Here is a 20,542-nt window from a genome sequence, read left to right on the forward strand (position 1 = left end):
TCCTCATCCCTCCGAGGCCGATAAATTGGTGATCGAGTTGTCTAAGAGGATAAAAGCACTGATTTGGTACATTTGTCAGCACCGCAACTGATTGTTCAGGTTAAACCTAACCCTCAAACGAATCCGAATTGAAGTCGAACTTCTTGGCACATATAAGAGGGATTGATCGGCTGGTCAGCGGAGTACACTTTTATCTCTTTTTAATCTGTTATATGTGGATTGATGAAGGACCTCTTCCGTACAACAACGTAGAGTTTTTTCAATTCTCACTGATCCTTACTTCTCTAGATTATTGAAAAGGGGCGTCAAAAGAACAAAATAGAGCATTTTCGACACTTTATACCACTTGCTTTTAATGAAAATGCCGAAACAGCCGAAGCAGATTGTGAAATTTGTGGTGTGTATGAAGCCCATCGAATAAACCATGAAAATATTTAGAGAAAATCATGTTTAGAAATGTCAAGGACTGGGAAGAACAATGTAGAGCAGGGAAACTTTATGATGTCCAGTGATAGATTGATGATGTGTATAAGACCTGGGAAACGATAGGAAGTGCAATACAGTATTGATTAGCTGCTGTAATTTTTCCGTTTCTAAAGAGGAAACAGGATAAAATTCTTTTTAGAGTAAAAAAGAATAAAATCTTCAAGGATATCAATCCGTTTTGGATGCGCTAACGTTCTCGACTTCAACTCTGAATCTTTTTGATTCATAAACAACTTTCTGATCTCAGCAAGACGTGTGGGGTGTACTCAATGTATCAAGTCAGTGTTTTAATCCTTCCAGACGAGTTTGGTAGCACTTTATCGACCAGTAGGAATGAAAAGCTCGGTTAGGATTAGAACGCTTTCAAACCATCGACGGTGACGTCACAGTGGACCTCCTGTCGACTGCGCCACTACCCCCTTGAATATTCTTTTAACTGGCGAAATTCGCATACCGCTGGTCCGTTTTCGATGTGAAATTTTCATTTTTGAAGAGCGAAGAAAAATAGCGAAAATAGCTGGCGATATTTTGAAGCATTATTTTTGACCCATATACAACATCTAACTCAGCGTCAGCGTCTTCATAGTTCGTCTTCATACCTGACTCACATTTTTTATCCTATTATTTTTATTTTATTTTCCTATTATTTTTTCCTATTATTTTCCTATTATTGTTTTTCCTATTTCTTTTATTTTTCCCATTACTTTTATTTGTTCTGTAATTTTAAAAGAAAAGCTCACTACCTGCTCCTAACCAAATACTCATGAAACTAAAAATGTTTCAAAGTCGTGGATATCTGTAAGAGCAACGAACTGTTTTGCAACTCACCAGACTTTTTCTTTATTTTTGTTATAGTAATCAATTTCAATTTCTATATTAGGATCTGCAGCGATAATAACTAGTCCCATTCGGACATTTTTGATCGATTCCGCCACTTTCCGCATGAAATCTTTCTGCTGAAATGTATATGGAGTCATCGTTACAAATATTGTACCACCTTAATCTTCGCTGTCCTCAAACCACTAATTTTTTGACTAGAGAGGTTCAAGTTTAAAATCGCAAGTAGAAGTGCAAAGTTATGTGACACTACACAATACCGGCTTCGTGCTGTATACTAGAGTGGATATGCTTATTCCTTAATGCCTACTTATTTACTTACTTGCTAGAATACTTATCAGTCCTTGGAAGAAATGCAAAAGCACTCCAGTGCAGTGAGATTTACTACGAAGACTCGAAGCAGCGTAAAGAAAAACTCATTATATGTACACGTGTCTACATGTTCGTGACCTCTGCAACAATCCCTTGATGTCACGTCTTCGTTTTTTTTTAGAAATTGGCACTGCTAGACATCTCAACCTTCATTTTCTTAGGGTTAAAAGGGAAGCGAAGTGAGACGATAAGAGGCAGAACACATCTACTGAAATATTTGGGGGTAAGATTGAAGATTCTGTCCATTTCTTCCTAATTGCCGTAGAAAATGGCCCGGAAGATACGGCGCGTGCACAAGGTTGGCGCGCTCCAATCGAACTCCTTGTAGAAAATAGTACTCCCGAAGCCGTATCTTCCGGGCCGTTTTTACGGCAATAAGGAAGAAATGGACTTAATCACTATCATTATCTTAGTCTACTATCCCGTAAACGAATACTCCACCTGAAATCCGTTCCACCTCATATTCGTGGAGTGATACCTTTAAGGAATGCAGAGTGTATTGTAAGTTTTCCTGTATTATGTTTCCATTGGAAATCCTGAACTTTTGCTCCTACGAATAAGGAATAAATCTAAACGCTATTTGGAGGAAGCGTATCACGAAATTGAAGCTCCTTGTAAAATATGGAGTTAGGAGTGTCAGTTTTCTGTAACAGTCTAAAAGCGGCGTGGAAAACGGTATTCGTTCCTATGATGTAAGTTGGAACGCACCACGCTTGTGCACGCGCCGCATCCACGTGCGAGCGGTCGAAGATCAATGAGATCTCTTCCTTTCAATAGGCTATTCAAATTGAAACAATGAACAGGCTGGTACTGGAAACCGGAACACATATTATCATATTATTAACAAACGTCGCTCCCACGCTACTTTTTATGATGATTAGTGGGAACCGAGCAACCCACGCTCACATTAGCAATCTAAACCCCCAATTCACTGTTTTCAGGAGATTTTGTTCTTGTCGCTACCTTTAAAAGATAGTTAACGATTTTATCTTTGTAGACGTAACTAAAGTCTTCCTTAGTGGCGTCACCCCACGAATCTGGAGTGGTACGGATTCCCGGTGGAGTATTCGTATACGGGGTCGTAAATTATGGGGAGGAGGGTGATTCCATTCATTTCTTCCTAATTGCCGTAGAAAACGGGCCGGAAGACTCGGCTTCGAGCGTTCCGGCGCACTATTTTCTACAAGGAGTTCGATTGGAGCGCCAGCCCTGTGCGGCGCCGCATCTTCCGAGTCGTTTTTCACGGCAATTAGGAAGAAATGGACGGAACCACACCCCTCTCCATAATCTACTATCCCGTATACGAATACTCCACCTGAAATCCGAACTACCTCAGGTTCGTGGTATGCTGCCTTTAACCGAATTTCCCCAACTCACACCTCAGAACGAGCAAATTCGGCAAATTGATGATAACTTAGTATGAACGTCCATATATAGAAAGTGCATACTTCACTTTTTGTCTAGAAAGCGAAAAATGGTGTTTTAGCTATTTCATTCATAATTTGCTTCCAAAAGGAACAGAGCCTCGAAATCGAAACCCACCTGCGCCCAACCGTCATGTCCCACACTGCCAGTGTTATCAAGAACGAACATGATTGATCTTGTGATCGTTGTACTAGTGCAATCAATACAAATGACTCCCTCAAAATCATTAGGATCATCGATCATGATCGACAACACAACTCAATCTCCAATTCAATCGGTAAATGTCTGGGGAATGACCAAACCTCAGGGAATTTCCCATATTTTTCAGGGTCTTTAATTTTACCATCGGCACTGGGATCATTACAAACGCATCGTTGTTTGTTATGATCAAAATGAGCGGCCCTGTTGCATTGATCATCTGGTCTAAGTGGTGGTAGATCTGGGGGGTTGCCTAAAATTCGTAAAATTAGAAGAATTTCAAATATTTCAAAAAGGTGGAATTTCAATTATTCTTGTAGACTTTGGAATTCTTGTTTTCTTTTCTAACAACTAGACGCTCCCTCCTTTAGTTAACAAAGAATTGTTTTCGAAATACCAAATGAAATGGTTTCAAGGACATTGAGCAACCACCATTTTGTTCACCATTTCCAGCTGATGCGAATTTTTGGGGACCAAAACGTCTACTAGAAGACATTCCAACACTTCGTCAGTCATATTTTCTTCAGACGTCAAATTGTTTTCTTTATTAGGCGGACCCACAGAAAGTGTACTACTCCAAGAGATTATGCTACAATTACAATTTGATACAATTCCTGCACTAGCAGAACAGGGTTTCATTTTTTTCGAAGAGATTCGTACAGGACCATTGCTACGGTATAGTTTCAGCTACTGTATAGCTTTTTCTCAGCTTTCAGACTTTTCTTCAAATAATGTTTGCGACAAACTCTTCTTCACAAAGTTACCACCCATGACCAATCAAAGAGGAATTGAGTCCTTTTTAGGAAAAGAAAGATTTTAGCAACAAACAGCAAAAGAAAGCCATGCAGGATAGGACATGATGATAATGACATTCTTGGGCACCAGCTAAGAAATACCTGCAGCCTCTCACAATTTATTTTCACAAAACAAATAATGAACAGATAAACTGATAACGGTTGTAGCAACTGAATTAATGTCTTACGACTATTTCTATCGAACCTCAGCGGTATAGGCAAGCTGTTTTCATGATATCTGACTTTTTCATATCATTAACACAAACCGTATGTGCAAATAATAGGACGACGAACGAAGGCTGGTATATCCACGTAGTGGTTTAGTAGACCCACAGTGGTACGTGGAAGATCGGCGCAAGTGTTTGCTGGATACTTATCACTCCAATATTTATCGTCAGATATCTGCAATCACACGTTATTGAATAAACCTCATAAGCAGTGCAGGCTATTAAAAGTTTGGAACGGCCCAATACAATTGCTAAAATTTTTACCGATTATCATGATATTTAATAACGGGCTTATTTTGTCACGTGTGTGTGTCAGGAAATTCGAAAAATGGGGTGCTACGAGTCTAACGCCGTAGCATTGTTGTGCCACAATGTAGTATCGCGTATCGCGGTAACTTCCTGTGCATGTCGCAAAAGGTAAATGAGACGTTGCAATTATTTCATACTTGGGGCCGCTACGCGCGTTGCTTTTCATCTCTATTACTCCTCCGTGCGTCTGCTTCCTTGCATGTTTGCCTCAGGTTGGCAACTCTCAAGCACTCACATAAGCTAGTGAAATCTCTGCGTAATCAGCAAATGAGAAAACGTAACATTAACTAACATTTCATTAACTTGACTTGGTGGGCGGTTTGGATGTTATCAACCAACGCGGATTGCTCGTATCTTCGTCGTGGTGTTTAGTCCTAGGACACAGATCTGCTCAACGATCTTGATCATCATCAAAATCTCACACGGATCAAGTCGTAGGTGTTCCGTGTTGTTCAGCAAATCTTGAAATCTCTCCTAAACTGCCCATGCCGGTGCCGAATGTCCTCTGGTGCTCCCTCGCTATTTCATTACTAAATTTCTACGAGGCCACTATTTAAGACTTGGTTATGGAAGACTGATCACGACGTGCGGAACGAGTCGATCTGCTGGTTTTCTCGGAATGCGACGAAAGAAGCACAGACAGGATGTTGTCTCCTTTCGAGTAATATCCACTAGTATACCATATCCGATTTCTCGATTTCACTATCATCGTATAGAAAGCGCTGCCCGACTCTTCGATTATGTCGTCATGAAAAAAAGAAAAATGTGCGGGGCAAGTATTCTGAATAGACTCGCAGTTCGAGTTCGTAGGCAATAAGAGTCGAGCACAAACGATAGGTGAATGAGCCAAATGGTTGAGTTAAATGGTGAAAAGGCTTAGACGCATCTTTACATTATATCATTCTTGCATCTGCCAGTGTTCATCAACATTCAGCTCAACTCAAAGAGCTCATCCGCGAGGTCGACCAGTTGTTAATCCGCTTTGATTGACTAGCCTTAATTATCTTTAGAAGACCACATTTGCCACCACTTATCGAAGCTGTGTTCTTGTTCTACAATTACGAGCATTAGGATGCATTCAAGAACAACATATTGCATTGCCGGACTGCTCTGCGCGAATTTTATAACATCTTCGATATTTTCGAGATCGACCAAAAAACAACCATGGATACCGCTTTGTGGAGGGGAACTACGACATCGTGTATCTGCGACTTATGTATCTTTTCTTCTATCCATTTTTAATTGATATTCTCCCTGCTACTGCTCCAAGCCATTCTCAGCTCCGCGAAATAGCAATGCGAGTACAACTTGAAGTTCTACAAAAAATAATTTTCACATTTTTTTACATTTTCACATCACTGCATGCCTCTTGTTCACGAGTATCACATGAGAAATACTGCGAAGATATTGTGATTCAGTCAAATACTAAAGAATATAAGAAATTAAAAAATTATCAACTTCTGAGACCCAATCATGAAATGAAACACTTACAGCAGTAGAATTTTTTGGACCATAGTAAGTCCACCTTTTTCTGTTTGCTTTATAATCCTTATCCAAACTGCAGTCGCTGCTCGGATCGCTTGAGAACGATGGGATGCGTCCTACACTTGCTCTATACAATCCTGCTGGTAACTGGAAGATGTTACTATAAAAACCCGCTCCGCATTTTTCAACTTGTTGGGTAACGGTGTTGTAACACTAATTTTATCTAACTTTTTATTACAACTTTCATCTTCAAGATAAATAAAAGTATCTGTAATGCCATTTGGACAATCTCTTTGATCCTTTTTTCTTCGAAATCTTCCTCGTCTTTTTTCGAGAACCAGAAATGCAGGCTGCTACACTATTGCACTGATCTTTATCGACAAATATCTCTATTTTCAGATAGGATTCAATGTCAAAGAGTAGATTGTTGCAACCACCATATTAGGCATTTATGTAGTAGTAAATAATCTAATTAGAGATATAATCGATTTAACTCTGAACTGGTGATATGCCTATAAGAAAAAAAAAACCATATTCGTTTTGTGGACTGTGAATAACTGGGATTTGATACCAGTTTACTTCGGATTTTTAAGAAAGTTGAAGTCAAAAACTGCATAGGCAATTTACAACTGCAGCAAACAGGTTTTTTTTATTGGGCTCTTTTTCTCTCTGATACCCTTCTTGGTGTTAAATTACTTGAAAGGTTTACAATAGACCAACAGACTGCTTCTGATTTCTTAAATGAAGAAAAAACGGAGATTACTAGAAATGGAAGGTTTCTCTCGAGATAATTAATGGTTGACAGAATGTGCATCAAAGACTTCGCTTTAATTTCCTGATCTCGCTGCCTTGTTCTGCAGGAGGACAATTTCTACAGGCAAATTACGAATTTCGCTCTTTATCTCAATGGAGGAAAATTGATTAACACTTCTTTCAGAACAATATTATCAAAAAAGTGAGAAACAGAATGCTGTTGTATTAACAAACCACTCTGAAGGTCATCCGGCTAACGCCAACTTAGGGCTTCTTCTCGTGCTCTCTTCGCTAACAATGAAAAATTAAAGCACAAGCACTTCCCCTAAATTTCTGCCCAAGAAGTAATTTTTTTGATACAAACAAAGCTTCACAGGCTTTTTTAGAAACATACGCCATGATTCAAAATTCCAGTGGTTGTTTTCTGTAGTCATTTTGGTGTAAAGGTCTGGATATTCTATATTTAGAGAATTCACTTCACTTCTATATTCATTCGTTACCGCAGCAACACAAGTATTGCACAAACTTTTGTACTTAGCAATTAATATATAATGCAAATGTGAAATGTCATAAATGCCATGATCATACTGATAAAGATAACAGTAATATAATGTAAACAGCTAACAAGTAATAAAACAGCTGTCTATATAGACGTATGCACTCTTTAAAGAAAGGATCCGGCAGATATGGTCAGAGTAACTACAAGCGAGTGCGCATACAGAGGGGTACATTAGTGACATTCAGTTGTCATATCTAAAAAACGGTTCACATTTCTCAGTTATTTTCCAACGAAACCGTATGAAATGTTTGGGCAGTGTTTGTGAACAATAATCCCCTTGTCTCAATCTCTGGTGTCGTGTCACCAACCCCGTACTGTAAAGTTCTCTGTTCTTTCTTCGGAACCTGCCTGAGTGCTTCTTCTGTGACATCCAGGCAAATACACACACATACACTCAAAGGTGTTATTATATGGCACCAGGTTAAACGTCCGGCTAAAGCCGGCTTTTAGACTTCTTTTGGCGCTCGCTCCTCCTCTTCTGATCAAGAGTGACCGAGTACCGAAATTATCTGGAAATCTTCGCTCAGAATCAAATTTGTTTTCCTTAGCTGCTGTTTCTTCTCCTCTGTTTAGAGATTCCAGCATTGATGGATGCTCTCACAGTTTTCTTCCCATAGGTGTATGTGCTACCTTTAGAATATAGTTAAACTTGATTTTACAGGTTATTCCTTTGATACCGCTACAATTTGCGGACAATAACAAGAATATGAACGTCAACATGAGTACCAAAACACAAAAGGCGAACGTGCAGGGGAACACAATTGCTGGAAAGTAGATAGTGGTGAGCCAAAGGCGAGCAGTTGTCACGCGAAAAGAAGGCCGAGTGAAAAGAAGATTCACAGCTTCTCATTTTCCAACAATCACCGGCCGAGTGTCACAGCCTAACTGGGCTACCCGCATCTTCACCGGGGTGTGTCGTCCTTGAACATAGCCGAGCCTGTCCTGTTCGATCTTCAGGTTCGCATGGAATTTGCCCAAACGTCGCTATTCCATAAGCGGCAGGACTTTACGTCTGGGCTGAACTGCCTGTTGACGCTAAATGTCTTTAATCTTCCTTCACTACCTCTGTCCAGAACTTCCTTTTACGACCAGGGGAACGCTTCCAGGTAGATTTGGAAGCATTCTCAGGACAACTTGAACGAGACGATTAGACGGTCTCCTCATAACGTGACCGAAGGAGCGAAGACGGTTTTCCGTGACTACTTCAAAAAACCGGGCAAGACTTTCACGTTTTTCACGTGCCATCCGCCAGTACACCATATCAACTTCTGAGTAAAGTTCTTGGTCATGGCACACCACCGGCCAAAGTAGCCTAACAACTGCCTATACAGCTTTCTCTTCATGCAATCAAACTTTTCCATCACCAACTACGAAGCTGCCCTAGTCTTCGATCAGAAGATCATGATAGGGTGCACTGTGGACAGGTAGACTCGCAGCTTGACTTCGTTGGTGATGGGATCGACCACCGGCACTTGGACATTGAGGTGAACGCCGAATTAGATTTAGCGCATCTTTGCTGAATACCTCTCTCGTAGCAACAATCGTTTTTCAGCATACAGCTCAAATATTAGAACTCATCCACGACTTCGATAGGTTGTCCGTCCATCCCGACTCACGCTTAGCGTCTCGAAAAGGCCCACATCTGCTTGCATTAATCAGGACAGAGTCGCAGTATGTAGGCCGCAGCTAGTTTCGATACAAAATAAACAAAAAGTTGTAATCTGGAGTAAGAATAAAAGTATCAGTTACGAGAAAATGAAAAAAAAAGTGATAAGGAGTATTGTAACTTCGTAAATGCAAGGAACCAGCCGAAGAAATTCGCTGAAAAGAGACAATTTTTTAGGAAGCCACTTGTAATTTTCTGCCGTTGAGAAGACACTAATGATGTCTCGACCGGTTTTTGTTTGCGAACTTTGTTTTCATTCTATTTCCATTTTCAAATGCTTTGATAGGTTGAGAACAATTTCTTTTTCTTCAACAAATCATATGTTTACCTTCGAGATATTATTAAGTAGGAAATTAAAGCTGCAGTTTCCGCTATTTTCTTCTGTAACCATCTAAATTCAAGATCCTTAATTGTGGCAGAAAAAACTGTATTAAAGCTGTGGAAACGCTTGGATGAAAATCTAATATCAAAGCTTTCCATACACCTAATGAAAGTTAGAAGGTTAGAAAAAACTCTCGAACTTTTGGAGCAAAACCAAGGAACAAACAAGCTAGAATGCAACAGTGTTGAATTGACAGCAGAATATATCTTAGAATTTCAAAAACAAAACAGAGAATTTGAGCTTTCCCCGGTATTCTGATGTTATTTTGAATTTCGTCACTGGACCTGAGTTTGAACTTCACATATATAGTAGGGTCAAACCAAAACGAAGCACAGTCCAGTTGTGTAAGCGGCTGCGCTCGAAGTGGCGGGGTGGAGGCAGTGGATGGAATCGAGACGGGAGCACGGGATGCTGCAAACTGCAGCGATGGGTTCAATAACGTTCTCGGCCTCTAAGCTTCGCCGGGCCGCTTCCGGCGCGGCTGTTTACGGAACTGCACTCTGCTTAACTTCGTTTTGACCCTACAATGTTTTATCGATAAGGATTAGGTCACTGAAAATTACGCTCTTCCCCCAAAAATATGCACGACCGAACCTGCTAATTTAAGATCGCTGAATGAAGTATCCGGAGCAGAACAAAGAGAGGAGAAAAAAGTTGAAAAATTGCTTACTCCTGCTCGAGCAGATATAAATGCATCCACACTGAGAAAATCGTAGAGAGAGGCAGCATATCCATTAGGAAGCAACTTAAAATGAAAATCTTGTTTGCTCTCTATGTTCGCATTCTCTCGACATTCTTTCACATTAATGTCCTTAACCTGCGTAACCATCTTAAGCGACATAGGTGCGCTAGTATTAGTGATGAACTGACTACTCACAACTTTCCATGAGTTAGCCAGAAATTGAAAGGGTAGAAAAGATAGCGAAGACTTGGGGTTTCTGGATAATTAAGTAAAATTGGAAATTGAAGGCAAACATTTGTCTCTTCATCGTAGTTCTGTTAGAGCCTCTTCTATACTGAAGAAAAATAAACTTTTGGTAAAAGGATATTTTAGAACAGAGAGTATAAATATAATCGAGTGGGTGTAGCGCAGAAAGAGGTCTGCTGTGTCCGCATGGCCGTTGGTTCCAAATCCCCCCGTGCCAGCCAAGCCTTTCATTCATCCCAGGGTTGGTAGCAAACTTGTCTGGGAGGATAGAAACACTGACCTGATGATCGGCTGGACCCCCCAAGTCATTGTATAGGCCAACATGCGTTCCTTATTTGTTCCAAATTACGAATTGCAATAAAACGTGTTGGCGTTTTCCAAGTGGATTGATACGCCAGGGACTTTAACATTTTTGTAGTAGTATGAAAAATAAAAAAGTAGAAAAAGCTAACCTGGCAAGTTTCATGGAGCTCATCGAACTTGGGATCGAATTTTCCACCTTTCACAGGCATCATCGAGGGAAAAAATAAAAACGGACGTGCATTACCTTTCCGGTCTTTTGCTATTCCGCCTTGAAATCCTAGTGTTTCGAACATATTGGAAATTTCAAGAATAGCTGTAATGTTTCGACTTAGAATTATTTCAAAACAAAGGAAGTGCCACATGAATGTTTATGACCAACTTGCTTCAGATGCCCTTGCTGGTTTTGAGCACAAGTGCGGAAGATTCTTAGACATGTGTTCGTAAAATGCAGTCCCTCTCAGATAGGAACCAAATGAGTCACCTTGTATACGCAAAGTTACCTTCATTTGCTCTGTACCAATACCTTTTGTCCCTGAATATTAATATACCGTAAACTGGTGATAGAGACTCCTATAATCTCCATTTAGTCAACCCTATTCACTTCATTCCTGCCCTAGTAATTCAAGACCGAACGAACGATATGCGTATGCTTTCTCAACGGTTGTGTAGTGTCGACTAGATTTTGCTGGACTGGAAAGCTGATGCATAATTAATGCACTTAGACTAGGTAACTGTTGAGGAATTTATCATGAGCGTTTTTCTTTCAAACTAAGATATGAACATAAAAATATCAAATTTCGGCGAAATGTTATATATCATTCGTAAGAGAATTCATCGATCTGAAAGATCTGTTCAGACTTTTTAATTTTGTTGGTCGTTGCTCCTTCAAATCATTGAAGAGTTGACAAAACAGATTATTCGACAATATCTTCTTTTTGCACTTGATCGAGGTCCGAAGACGCTCGTGAGCTTTGTGCTGCATATAGAAAACATCAGAACACATGGGTGAAAATTTCGAAAAAGGACAAAGAAGACAAAAAACTTTAATACATTGGGACACTTCCTGAATGATGAGAGAACGTTGATGGAAATTATGAAACAATAGAGAAGAATATGTATTTGTTGTAGGAGTGACGTTCTGAGAGAAGAAAAAAAAGGAAATATAGATTTTTCTTTAACCCACGTCCACTAATCCTTAAACACGAAGCAAAAAAAAAGAAGTAAGAGTGAGAGGAGAGGAGAGGTGTTGTTTTCAAGGAGCTTGTGTCTCACCCTTCGTTTCGTTTGGTACGCAGCAAATGCAGCTCACAACTACTATAATTGGAATTCGGTAAGATATTGAAGAAGAAGTTCTCAAGTAGCCCGCAGCTTTCTGTAGCGTGCATGAAACACTTAGAAGGGGTCGGAAGTGTTTTGTTCACATTAAGCTTCAACTCATTTTCATGCGATCGCAAATACGAGGTCTCTAAAGCAACGAGACAAATGGTGAATGGGATGGTTGTTCCCCCGCACAGCACAATTTCGCGCACGTTTTTCGACTTGAGTAAAATTCCGCGCTATTGTGCAAGCGATTCTTTCTTACCGCTGGTTGCCGCCTGACAGATCATACGTGCTAAAGTTGTATCATCTCATACCATCTAGCGTTAAACCTTTTAGAAAAAAAAACGTGCTAGAAACTAAAAGAGAAAGAGCTCTACATCTTCGCTAGACGAGGTGTATGGTCCTAGTCTTCTTAATGGGATGCCTGATCAACCCCGTACTGTTGACAGAAGCAGGCCAGAAGTGTATGCATCTGAGCGATAATACACGTTTGATTCCGACTGTACTGGCTTCCGCAGATGACTTTTGCTTATTCTTGCTATCAAATAGTTTCTAATCCTGTTTCCCTGATACGATCATTTAAGAGAGAAATGAAGTTCGATTTTGCCCTTTTGTAAGTGCAAAATACGACACAAAATAAGCTTATGGTTTGCTGCCGTGTTGTGTAGACATTTAAAACACATTTTCCTATGACCTGTGATGATTTAGATATTTGATATCAATGGAGTGGTGATTAGTCAAAGCCCGACATCAGTCCTTTTCTGGATGTAAGGTGTCGGCATTGCGAATACAGAATGTTCAAAGTATTTTTCTCTTTTTCTTCTTCTTCGTCAACTGCTGGATTAGTAGGTTCCCTTTTTTTTTCTTGGTTGGATGACATCGTTTCGGTTGGTCACGTCATTGTTCAAAGTGTGCACTAGCTGGCTCCATGTTAGTGCGAATGGTATTAACCCAGTTCTGTTGCACCCGTCCGCTAGGTCGCTTTCCAGATACATCTTAAATTGTAGATATCATGATCGATGCGATTCCACTCATCCCTCTCACTAGAAGGATACCCGGTTAGTCGCGAGGCCACATGGCGCGTACCCAGGTGAGGAATAAGGGGCTAATCGCGGACCAAAAACGAGTGTGTTCTGTGCCTTTCCTAAGGCGCTTATGGATTCAGGCCACGGACTCCCTGTTTGCTCTGCCCAAGGAATGACTCATGAGATTCTTGTATCCCGCCTCGCCGGCCAAAAGCCTGCAATCAAGTGACTGTGAGGTGCTAGGTAAGCGGTGTGGAGTCACCTACAACAAATAAGCTCTACTTGTCCACTCCAGGAGAATGCAACGTTATCTCAAAAACTCATGAGACTAGAAGCTTGCAGCCTGGCCATGGGTTTTAAAATTTTACGCATTTCACAGTTGTAGAAAAGAGTCTCTTGATTCTGGAAGGTCTGGTAGTGTCAGGAAAGACGGGTTGCAAGAGTTATGTAGGCTACCGAAACGAAAAACGACTATGATCGCGATCTGTACTTACAACGCAAGTACCCATGCGCCGGAGGCAACCTTCGAAAATCTGATACTGCAGGCCAAGAAAATTAAGTATGACGTCATCCGACTGACCGAAACGGGACGGCGGCATTCACTGAACGCCGTAAATGAAACTAGAGAAGAGCATTTCTAAGAACATGTGACAGAAGGGAAATTGGTGGAGTTTTCGTTTTCGGCAACACGAGTATGGCAAAGAACATCGACTCTTTCGAACAACTTACTACTCGAACTGGACTTCAGATCCGATTATCTCCGAATAGGACTTCTGCGAATGAGATGATGTGTTTCAACGTCAGCTTGACTATCTTCGTCGCTTACGCTCCAACATCAAGTTACGAATAAAAAGTCAAGGTTTTCTATATGCAGCTAGAGGAGTTCTACAGAGAGGACCACACCTAGCACAAGATCATAATTGGTGATTTCTACTCCAAAATTGGCCCAAGAAGAACGCCTGAACAACTTAACGTAGGGACCCACGGCCATCAATGGAATGAACAGGGGGAGAGGCTCTCCGAGTTTATCATGGCGACTAAGACCATCCATGAGAACTCGCAAGCCCTCCTCTCTACGCTGGACGTGTGTGTCACCCGGTGAGGGTAATGAAATAGACCACATCATCGTCAGTAAAAGGTTCTGCCTGACGCATGTCGCTGTTGTACCAGAGTTCTATAAGGGATCGGACCGTCGCCTCCTAAGAGGGAGATTTTCCTCCACACGGCGAGAATTAAGCCGCTATGTTCCGAGAGCGACGTCATAGAACTATCATTACCTGGGATCATTAATAATAGTTCCTGGACTTTGCTATCATTATCATTGTCTCTTTTGGGTTTTTGGAAAGACTCCGCAAAAACAAACATCGGGCTCGTTGCACACATTCACGACTGCACGAGAAAGGCTGTGAGTTTTAAAACCACCAAGAGACGCTCGTCTCTCGAAACTCTTGGGCTGATACCCCAGCTACCAGCAGCTCGCGCAGAGTGGAACTGCGCGAGCTGCAGGTAACCAAAAACTGACGTCCGAGCTCGCAAAGGCTTTGCAAAGAGGCGACAAAGAAAGATCTCGAATTTTGAACTTGATCTTGAAGAGCAGAGGTGTTATCTGTAATTACGGAAGCGAAAAGAGCATCCGCTATGCCTGTTGAGTTTTCGTCAACAGGCATAGCGGATGCTCTTTTCGTCTCCATAACACGAAGATGACTGCTCTCCGGAACCAAAAGGGAACAACCATTGCATCGAGAAGAGAAGGGAGAAAACCACCTACAAATTTTACTCTGATCTCTTGGACACCCACGTCCACTTGTTCCTTCACCATCTGAGAGAAGATGCACATGTCATCCTAGGGATTCTTCCGTGAGAAGTACGACATTCTATCATCTCGGTATGAAATCCTTCGGCACCCGCTCTCGGCAGAATAACATCAGTTGTAAATACTCTGACAAGACTCTTTACACGTTGGCTGCAGGAATGCAAGGTTCTTAAACAATGGAAAACCAACAAGTACGTGTTGTACGAAAAGTGAGATCCACATGACATCGGCAACTATCGCTTAATTTGCTTACTATCCGTCATCTACGAGCTATATGCAAGAGTGATCCCTAATAGGATTGAAAAAAATTTTATATGGAAGACAAGCATGTGATCAAGCAGGGTTTCGGAAAGGATTTGGCCCGACTGGCCAAAAACACCGTCTCCAAACTCATAGAAGGATCGCGAGAGACCTCACTTCATACATAAAGATTCTCTCGTGATTTGTGTAACAACTTTACGATCAAAACTTCCCCATTCTACAATAACATCAGAATCGACGTGGAGAAACTGAGAGACGAGTGCTGACCGAAATCGACAAAACATGTGGATACATCGGTCTTCAGCTAAGTTTGCAAGAAGCGGTGTTCATGGTTAACGGTTGAATCTCTTATTCCCCATTTACGCTCAACGGAACGAACATATCCAAGCACCGACTATGTTTATCTGGGTTGGAAATTGAACACGATGAATGACCTGACCCTCCAGTTGGGCAGGAGGAAACGAGCGGTATGGGCTGCTTAAAGGAGCATCGAGGGTGTAATCAAGAAGACCAAGCAGGAAGAAACTGCGGGGAGCCTCATTGTAGGTTCAATCAAGAGAATGATGCTAGGAGTATACCGCTTCTTATAAGTGAGGGACGGGACCTGAGGTTCTTTGCCACGTCAGCAATCGAAGATTAGAGACGCCGCCGCGTTTGCCGAGGAAAGTAAAATAACGTAGGTCGGACACGTAATGCGATTTAACGACAACAGTCTGATCAAGCAGTGAGCCACTGCTTTTCACGCGATATTGACCGCACTAAAGGAAGATCGTTAATCCGATTATCAGATTTCTTCACGAGGTCCTTAAAAGAACGTTTTGAAACTTTTAGAGAAAATTTCCTGTCCCACGCGAAAAGAAGAAACCATAAGCAGCAGCCTTGTGCGATCGGAGAAAAAGAAACTGCTAATGTTGGTGCCCGTCCGACTAGTTCAATGAACAGCGGGAGTGAAGATGATCAAGCTAATCAGAAATATCAAGGATAACTTTTTGGATATGGGAACCGCGCTCAGTTCCTGCATTATGCCTTCGTTGTGAATACACCCGAGGCACCTATCGTCCATCGCAGCATCTTCATTTCCATGACTTTGAGACGACGTTTCCCTTACAGTGACGGTCATGGGGTTATCACGCCATACAGCGCTGCAGGTTGTATGAAGGTTCTATATATTTTTTACTTCTGCCGGTCAGCCATTCTCCTGTCATCTAGTCCACCCGTGATTGACCTCAGTTGCGCAGCGTTTACCTGAGCTATGTGCAAGGCTGCTAATAAATGCGCCAACCCGAATATGCGGGAACCGAAAGAATTGGCGGAATGTGTATGCTAATTACCTTTCCGTCAGTCATCCTGTACGCAGTCTTTTTGAAATTAAGACGCAGCCGAAACATTTCTGGTCTATACTTGAACACGTCTATACTTGAATATACTGCTGCTGTACTCTCTGTTACCCATTGTGTTGTGACGCCAGCACGACATCCTCGACGGAAAGAACGGGAAGTAGAAGAAGCAGAAGACCCCGTATTCACTACAAGTACAAAGAGCAGCGTAAAAAAGGACATGGAGAATTTTGCGGCAAGTCGCTTTCGCTCAACTTTGGTCCGGCTTAGCAAGAATTTGGACCTATCTGACTAGCTTCCATGTAGTACCAAACAACTTCGTGCTTGACGCGACCGAATGTTTTCTCCATAGTGATCGGTGATTGCGAGGTGCTGCAGCTTTGTTTCCCACTATGCTTAGCGCTCGGTAGCGCTGCAGTTGGTGATTATTCCAATTCCTCGCTGGCAGTACAGAGGCATCGTTTCTGTAGCACCTCAGTTTAGAAACCAGTTTACAGGTTTCACTACAAGTACAAAGAACTTTGCAAATCCCATGTGTAAGCACTACTATGTAATGGGGAATGTGCTGTTGAGGTGCTCTCAACGTAGATGCACCAACTTACATTTTCTTCTTGCCCACTTGTGGGCTTTCATTTTTTGTCATTGATACCGCAGAACTTTTTGGCATTTTCGTTCGGACGGTGGCGAGTTGATAAATGGGGTTTTTGCCATAGCGCATGTCGGAGCTCTTATGGACGTGACCCCTGAGCTGTTTTTGCACATAGCCTTCTTTGTGTCCTTCCTCGCTTTCCTGTAGTATTGCTTGTTTTCTAGGGTCTCATTTTTTAGCAACGCGGCATAAAAGCGTTTCTTCATTTCTACTCCCTCTATCTATAACCACATCTTTTTCGTCTCTTTCACCGGCGAGGCTGTGTTACACTAAACACTGTACATGCTTCTCTGAACATATCACGACTCGCGAGACTCGCGGCCATGTGCTGGTGACGTTCCTGTCGGCTTGCAGCCGGATACACGTGATGAGGTCACCATCCCTCTCTTTCAATCACCACCACTTGACTTGAGTAGGCCTATCAATCATTGCAGTGTTATTTTAGAGGCGGTTTTTTGATTGTGAGAAAATGCGGACGACGCTGGATCGCAACCATTTCGTCAGGTGTGACCCTAGCGTTGGTTGATGACAAACTTCTGATCTCGATCTCCTATGAGCTGAAGTCACCCTGCGTCTTAGCGCTGCTCTTGTAGAAGGTAAAAAAAGGGGGTTGACTGTTTGGTGTTTGCGATGACAAAGTTGTGCGTACCGGCAAGCTGACATTTGTGAGCGTTTTCGATTGCTTTGTCTCTAATCTGCGCTTCGATGGCAACCGGCAGTACTTCAACGCTCTTTTCGTCGAACAACTCCCAGATTTCTTTCTCAACTTTGTTCCGAAAAAAGGCCGAGAAGATGTGAAGTCTCGTTCCTCAATGGCAATTACTACTTTTATAAGACGATTTTTGAAGCGCTCCACCAGCTTCTTCACAACGCGCTGACGTTTCATACTGCTATGTGCTCGCAACGTTGTGAAGCTGTAGGACACGCCTACTTCCCCTCTTCCGATGCTGCCCTTGTTTAACATCGAGACCAGAGCCTATTTCCCACACTCAGCGAGCCCCACGAATGCGTATTAGCATACACTTAGCATTTACGTCGATATCTTTTACCTTTATAGACCATACAAATGTGAAAAGGCCAGCCTGTCGCATGGGCCTATCTTGGATTTTCATTCCACCAATTCCATAGGTTTGCTCAGCCGAGGCCGAGTATTAGGACCTTTCGCAGGGAGTTTTCGTTGAAGAGTGCACGACACCACACGCTTTCAGCAAGCTTCCCCATAAAGAAGACTAAAAAATTATATTAAGGTAGTTTTTGTGATGCAGTTTTCAAATCTCTCAAAATTCTGCTTTGGCTGTATCCGGCGAAGCTAATAACGCACTTTCTAAAGAGATGAGTGCATTAAAAAGCGGGAGTTTTCTTTTTTTGGATTCTATGAAGTTTATTTTCAGAAAATTCACGTAACTCAAACCCATTTAATTTGTGGAGCTATATACACAGAACTACATCCGAGAAGCGCAATTATGAGAACGCTTTTTACATGTTACTTAGAAGGATCTTTAGTACCCTCATTTCTGAAACTATATTTTTTACGTTCTATTTTCTGTACATGGATAGCACAAAATGCTTGCCCAACTGCTTCTGAAAGTTCTTATATGTAGAGAAGTCCAATTTTGAAAGACAAAATAGACTATCAAAAACGTGTCGTTCAACACTGGGAGTGAGTACTGGCTACGGAAAATGATATTTCTATGCTCCTCCGTCAAGGTTTCGGACTTAAATCTCTCGGAAGGATTCAGTTTAAAAATAGTTTTGTCAAGCATACGGATAAGGTTACTTTTACAGCATTAATAAATTAGTTTTGGTTCTGGAAGGGTAGTATATCATAGCTATTCGAATTTTGTTCTTCCTGTAGTACAAAAAAAGCACAAAAAATAGATGTTAGTTTAATTTTTTCCGAACCTCCTCAGTCGTGAAACTGAACGTAGGAATATGTCATATTTCGAGAAACAGAGCATTCAGGAGAAGGAAATTCTTTCTTACTCTGAATGCTCATCTCTCAAAGTTCAGAAAATCTAGCCACTGTGCTAATCGATTCACGTTCAGCATGCAGTGGGAAGGCGCATACAGGAATCCACGCAGTATCATGAAATATCACCTGTAAATGATTGCCGTAAATGGCAATTCCTGATGGACAATCTAACTGATTTATCTTTTTGTTTAGACAACTGATAATCGTCCAAGATCGTTTTGAGCATGCTCTAGGACGTCATCGTCTCTCACCTTTGTCAAACCTTGGGTTCAGGAACTTCGCACCTTCATTTATGTTAGCAATCCACACTTCCGCGATAGTCGATTCCAACAATACTGCAAAACAGTACCGTCTCCGCTCAGAAAAAAAGCATAGCAAGCTTTGGGTAAACAAAGAAAAAAATAGGATGTGATAGAAAACATTTAAGAAGTGGTGCTAGAAATAACTTAAGAAAACAAGGAGCGCCTGTAAAACACGAGAATCAGATCAGAGATTTAGTCCATAATCACAGAATGAGAAAAGTCTGAAAGTTAATTGGCATTCAGTAAGACTGTGATCAGTATAGGTTAAAAGTTTGGGTGACAAGTTTCCACAAGTCCATAGAAACTGCTATAGAACGATAATATCAAATGACCAATAATATAAATGATTACAGTAGGGTCAAGACGAGATACAGCACGTACGCAATTGCGTACGCGGCTTCCCTCGAGGCACTTCGGTGGAGCGTAGCGGGAGGAGCGTGGTGAAATCCTTGCTGGCACCCATCGCTGCAGTTTGCAATGGTCCCACCTCGGTTCCAACTGCTGCCTCCATCCTATTTAATACGTTACCTAAGGAAGAAGTCGATCATCGATCAAACAATAATTCACGCCCGCTCCCCCACCCCACATCGCCGCTAGTTACAACGCTGCTGAATGTATGTTTTATTTTGTTCAAATGTTGTCTGACAGGTTTAATTCCGAACTCTACCCTATTATACTCTACTAGCAGTGACACGGTAAATTGTACTAGTTTTAAATAGCCTCAGTCTCTCAGTCTACAGGGCAGATTAAGTCGTTTCATATCGGCGAACAAATTGTTGCTATATGTTGTGATATATTTGGTTGAGTGATAAATAATTTCTGCCTAGATACATTATCGCAGAACATCCGCGAGTTTTTGTCGCAGAGCCCGCAACCCAACGGTATCCAATGATCCCCGAACACTACGCCCTTTAACTTTTCCTCTCAGAAACCACTCTTACTTAGATTCTCAGAAGAAACGAAGATAGGCCCACTCGCTATCACCTTCTTAAACCTTTTTGTTCTCTTCTTTATTATGTTGTTCATATTCTTTACTTTGTATTCTTTACTTTGTTTAATCATCGTTCTTTTCGTCCCTTACTCCCACTTTTGTGTCATCATTATTTTTGTTCCTTACTCGTACTTTCGTGCTACGTTAT

The 20,542-nt window shown here is 41.6% G+C and overlaps 1 protein-coding gene across 2 annotated transcripts in view; it reads right to left on the reverse strand.

Annotated features, from left to right (window-relative positions):
* RB195_011622 (uncharacterized protein) overlaps positions 1 to 20,542 on the reverse strand; it is a gene marked incomplete at both ends in the record, with an annotated part of 35,464 nt that overhangs the window by 958 nt on the left and 13,964 nt on the right. For both annotated transcript variants that reach the window (XM_064193122.1, XM_064193123.1), the window contains 9 exons: positions 1,315 to 1,442; positions 3,238 to 3,336; positions 3,423 to 3,571; positions 4,379 to 4,514; positions 6,140 to 6,280; positions 10,164 to 10,238; positions 10,874 to 11,037; positions 11,104 to 11,256; positions 19,353 to 19,436. In XM_064193122.1, coding sequence (XP_064050705.1) covers positions 1,315 to 1,442; positions 3,238 to 3,336; positions 3,423 to 3,571; positions 4,379 to 4,514; positions 6,140 to 6,280; positions 10,164 to 10,238; positions 10,874 to 11,037; positions 11,104 to 11,256; positions 19,353 to 19,436 — 1,129 coding nt within the window. The remainder of the gene's footprint in view (positions 1 to 1,314; positions 1,443 to 3,237; positions 3,337 to 3,422; positions 3,572 to 4,378; positions 4,515 to 6,139; positions 6,281 to 10,163; positions 10,239 to 10,873; positions 11,038 to 11,103; positions 11,257 to 19,352; positions 19,437 to 20,542) is intronic.

The sequence above is a fragment of the Necator americanus genome, chromosome III (assembly GCF_031761385.1).
Source record: "Necator americanus strain Aroian chromosome III, whole genome shotgun sequence".
NCBI classification, from domain to species: domain Eukaryota; kingdom Metazoa; phylum Nematoda; class Chromadorea; order Rhabditida; family Ancylostomatidae; genus Necator; species Necator americanus.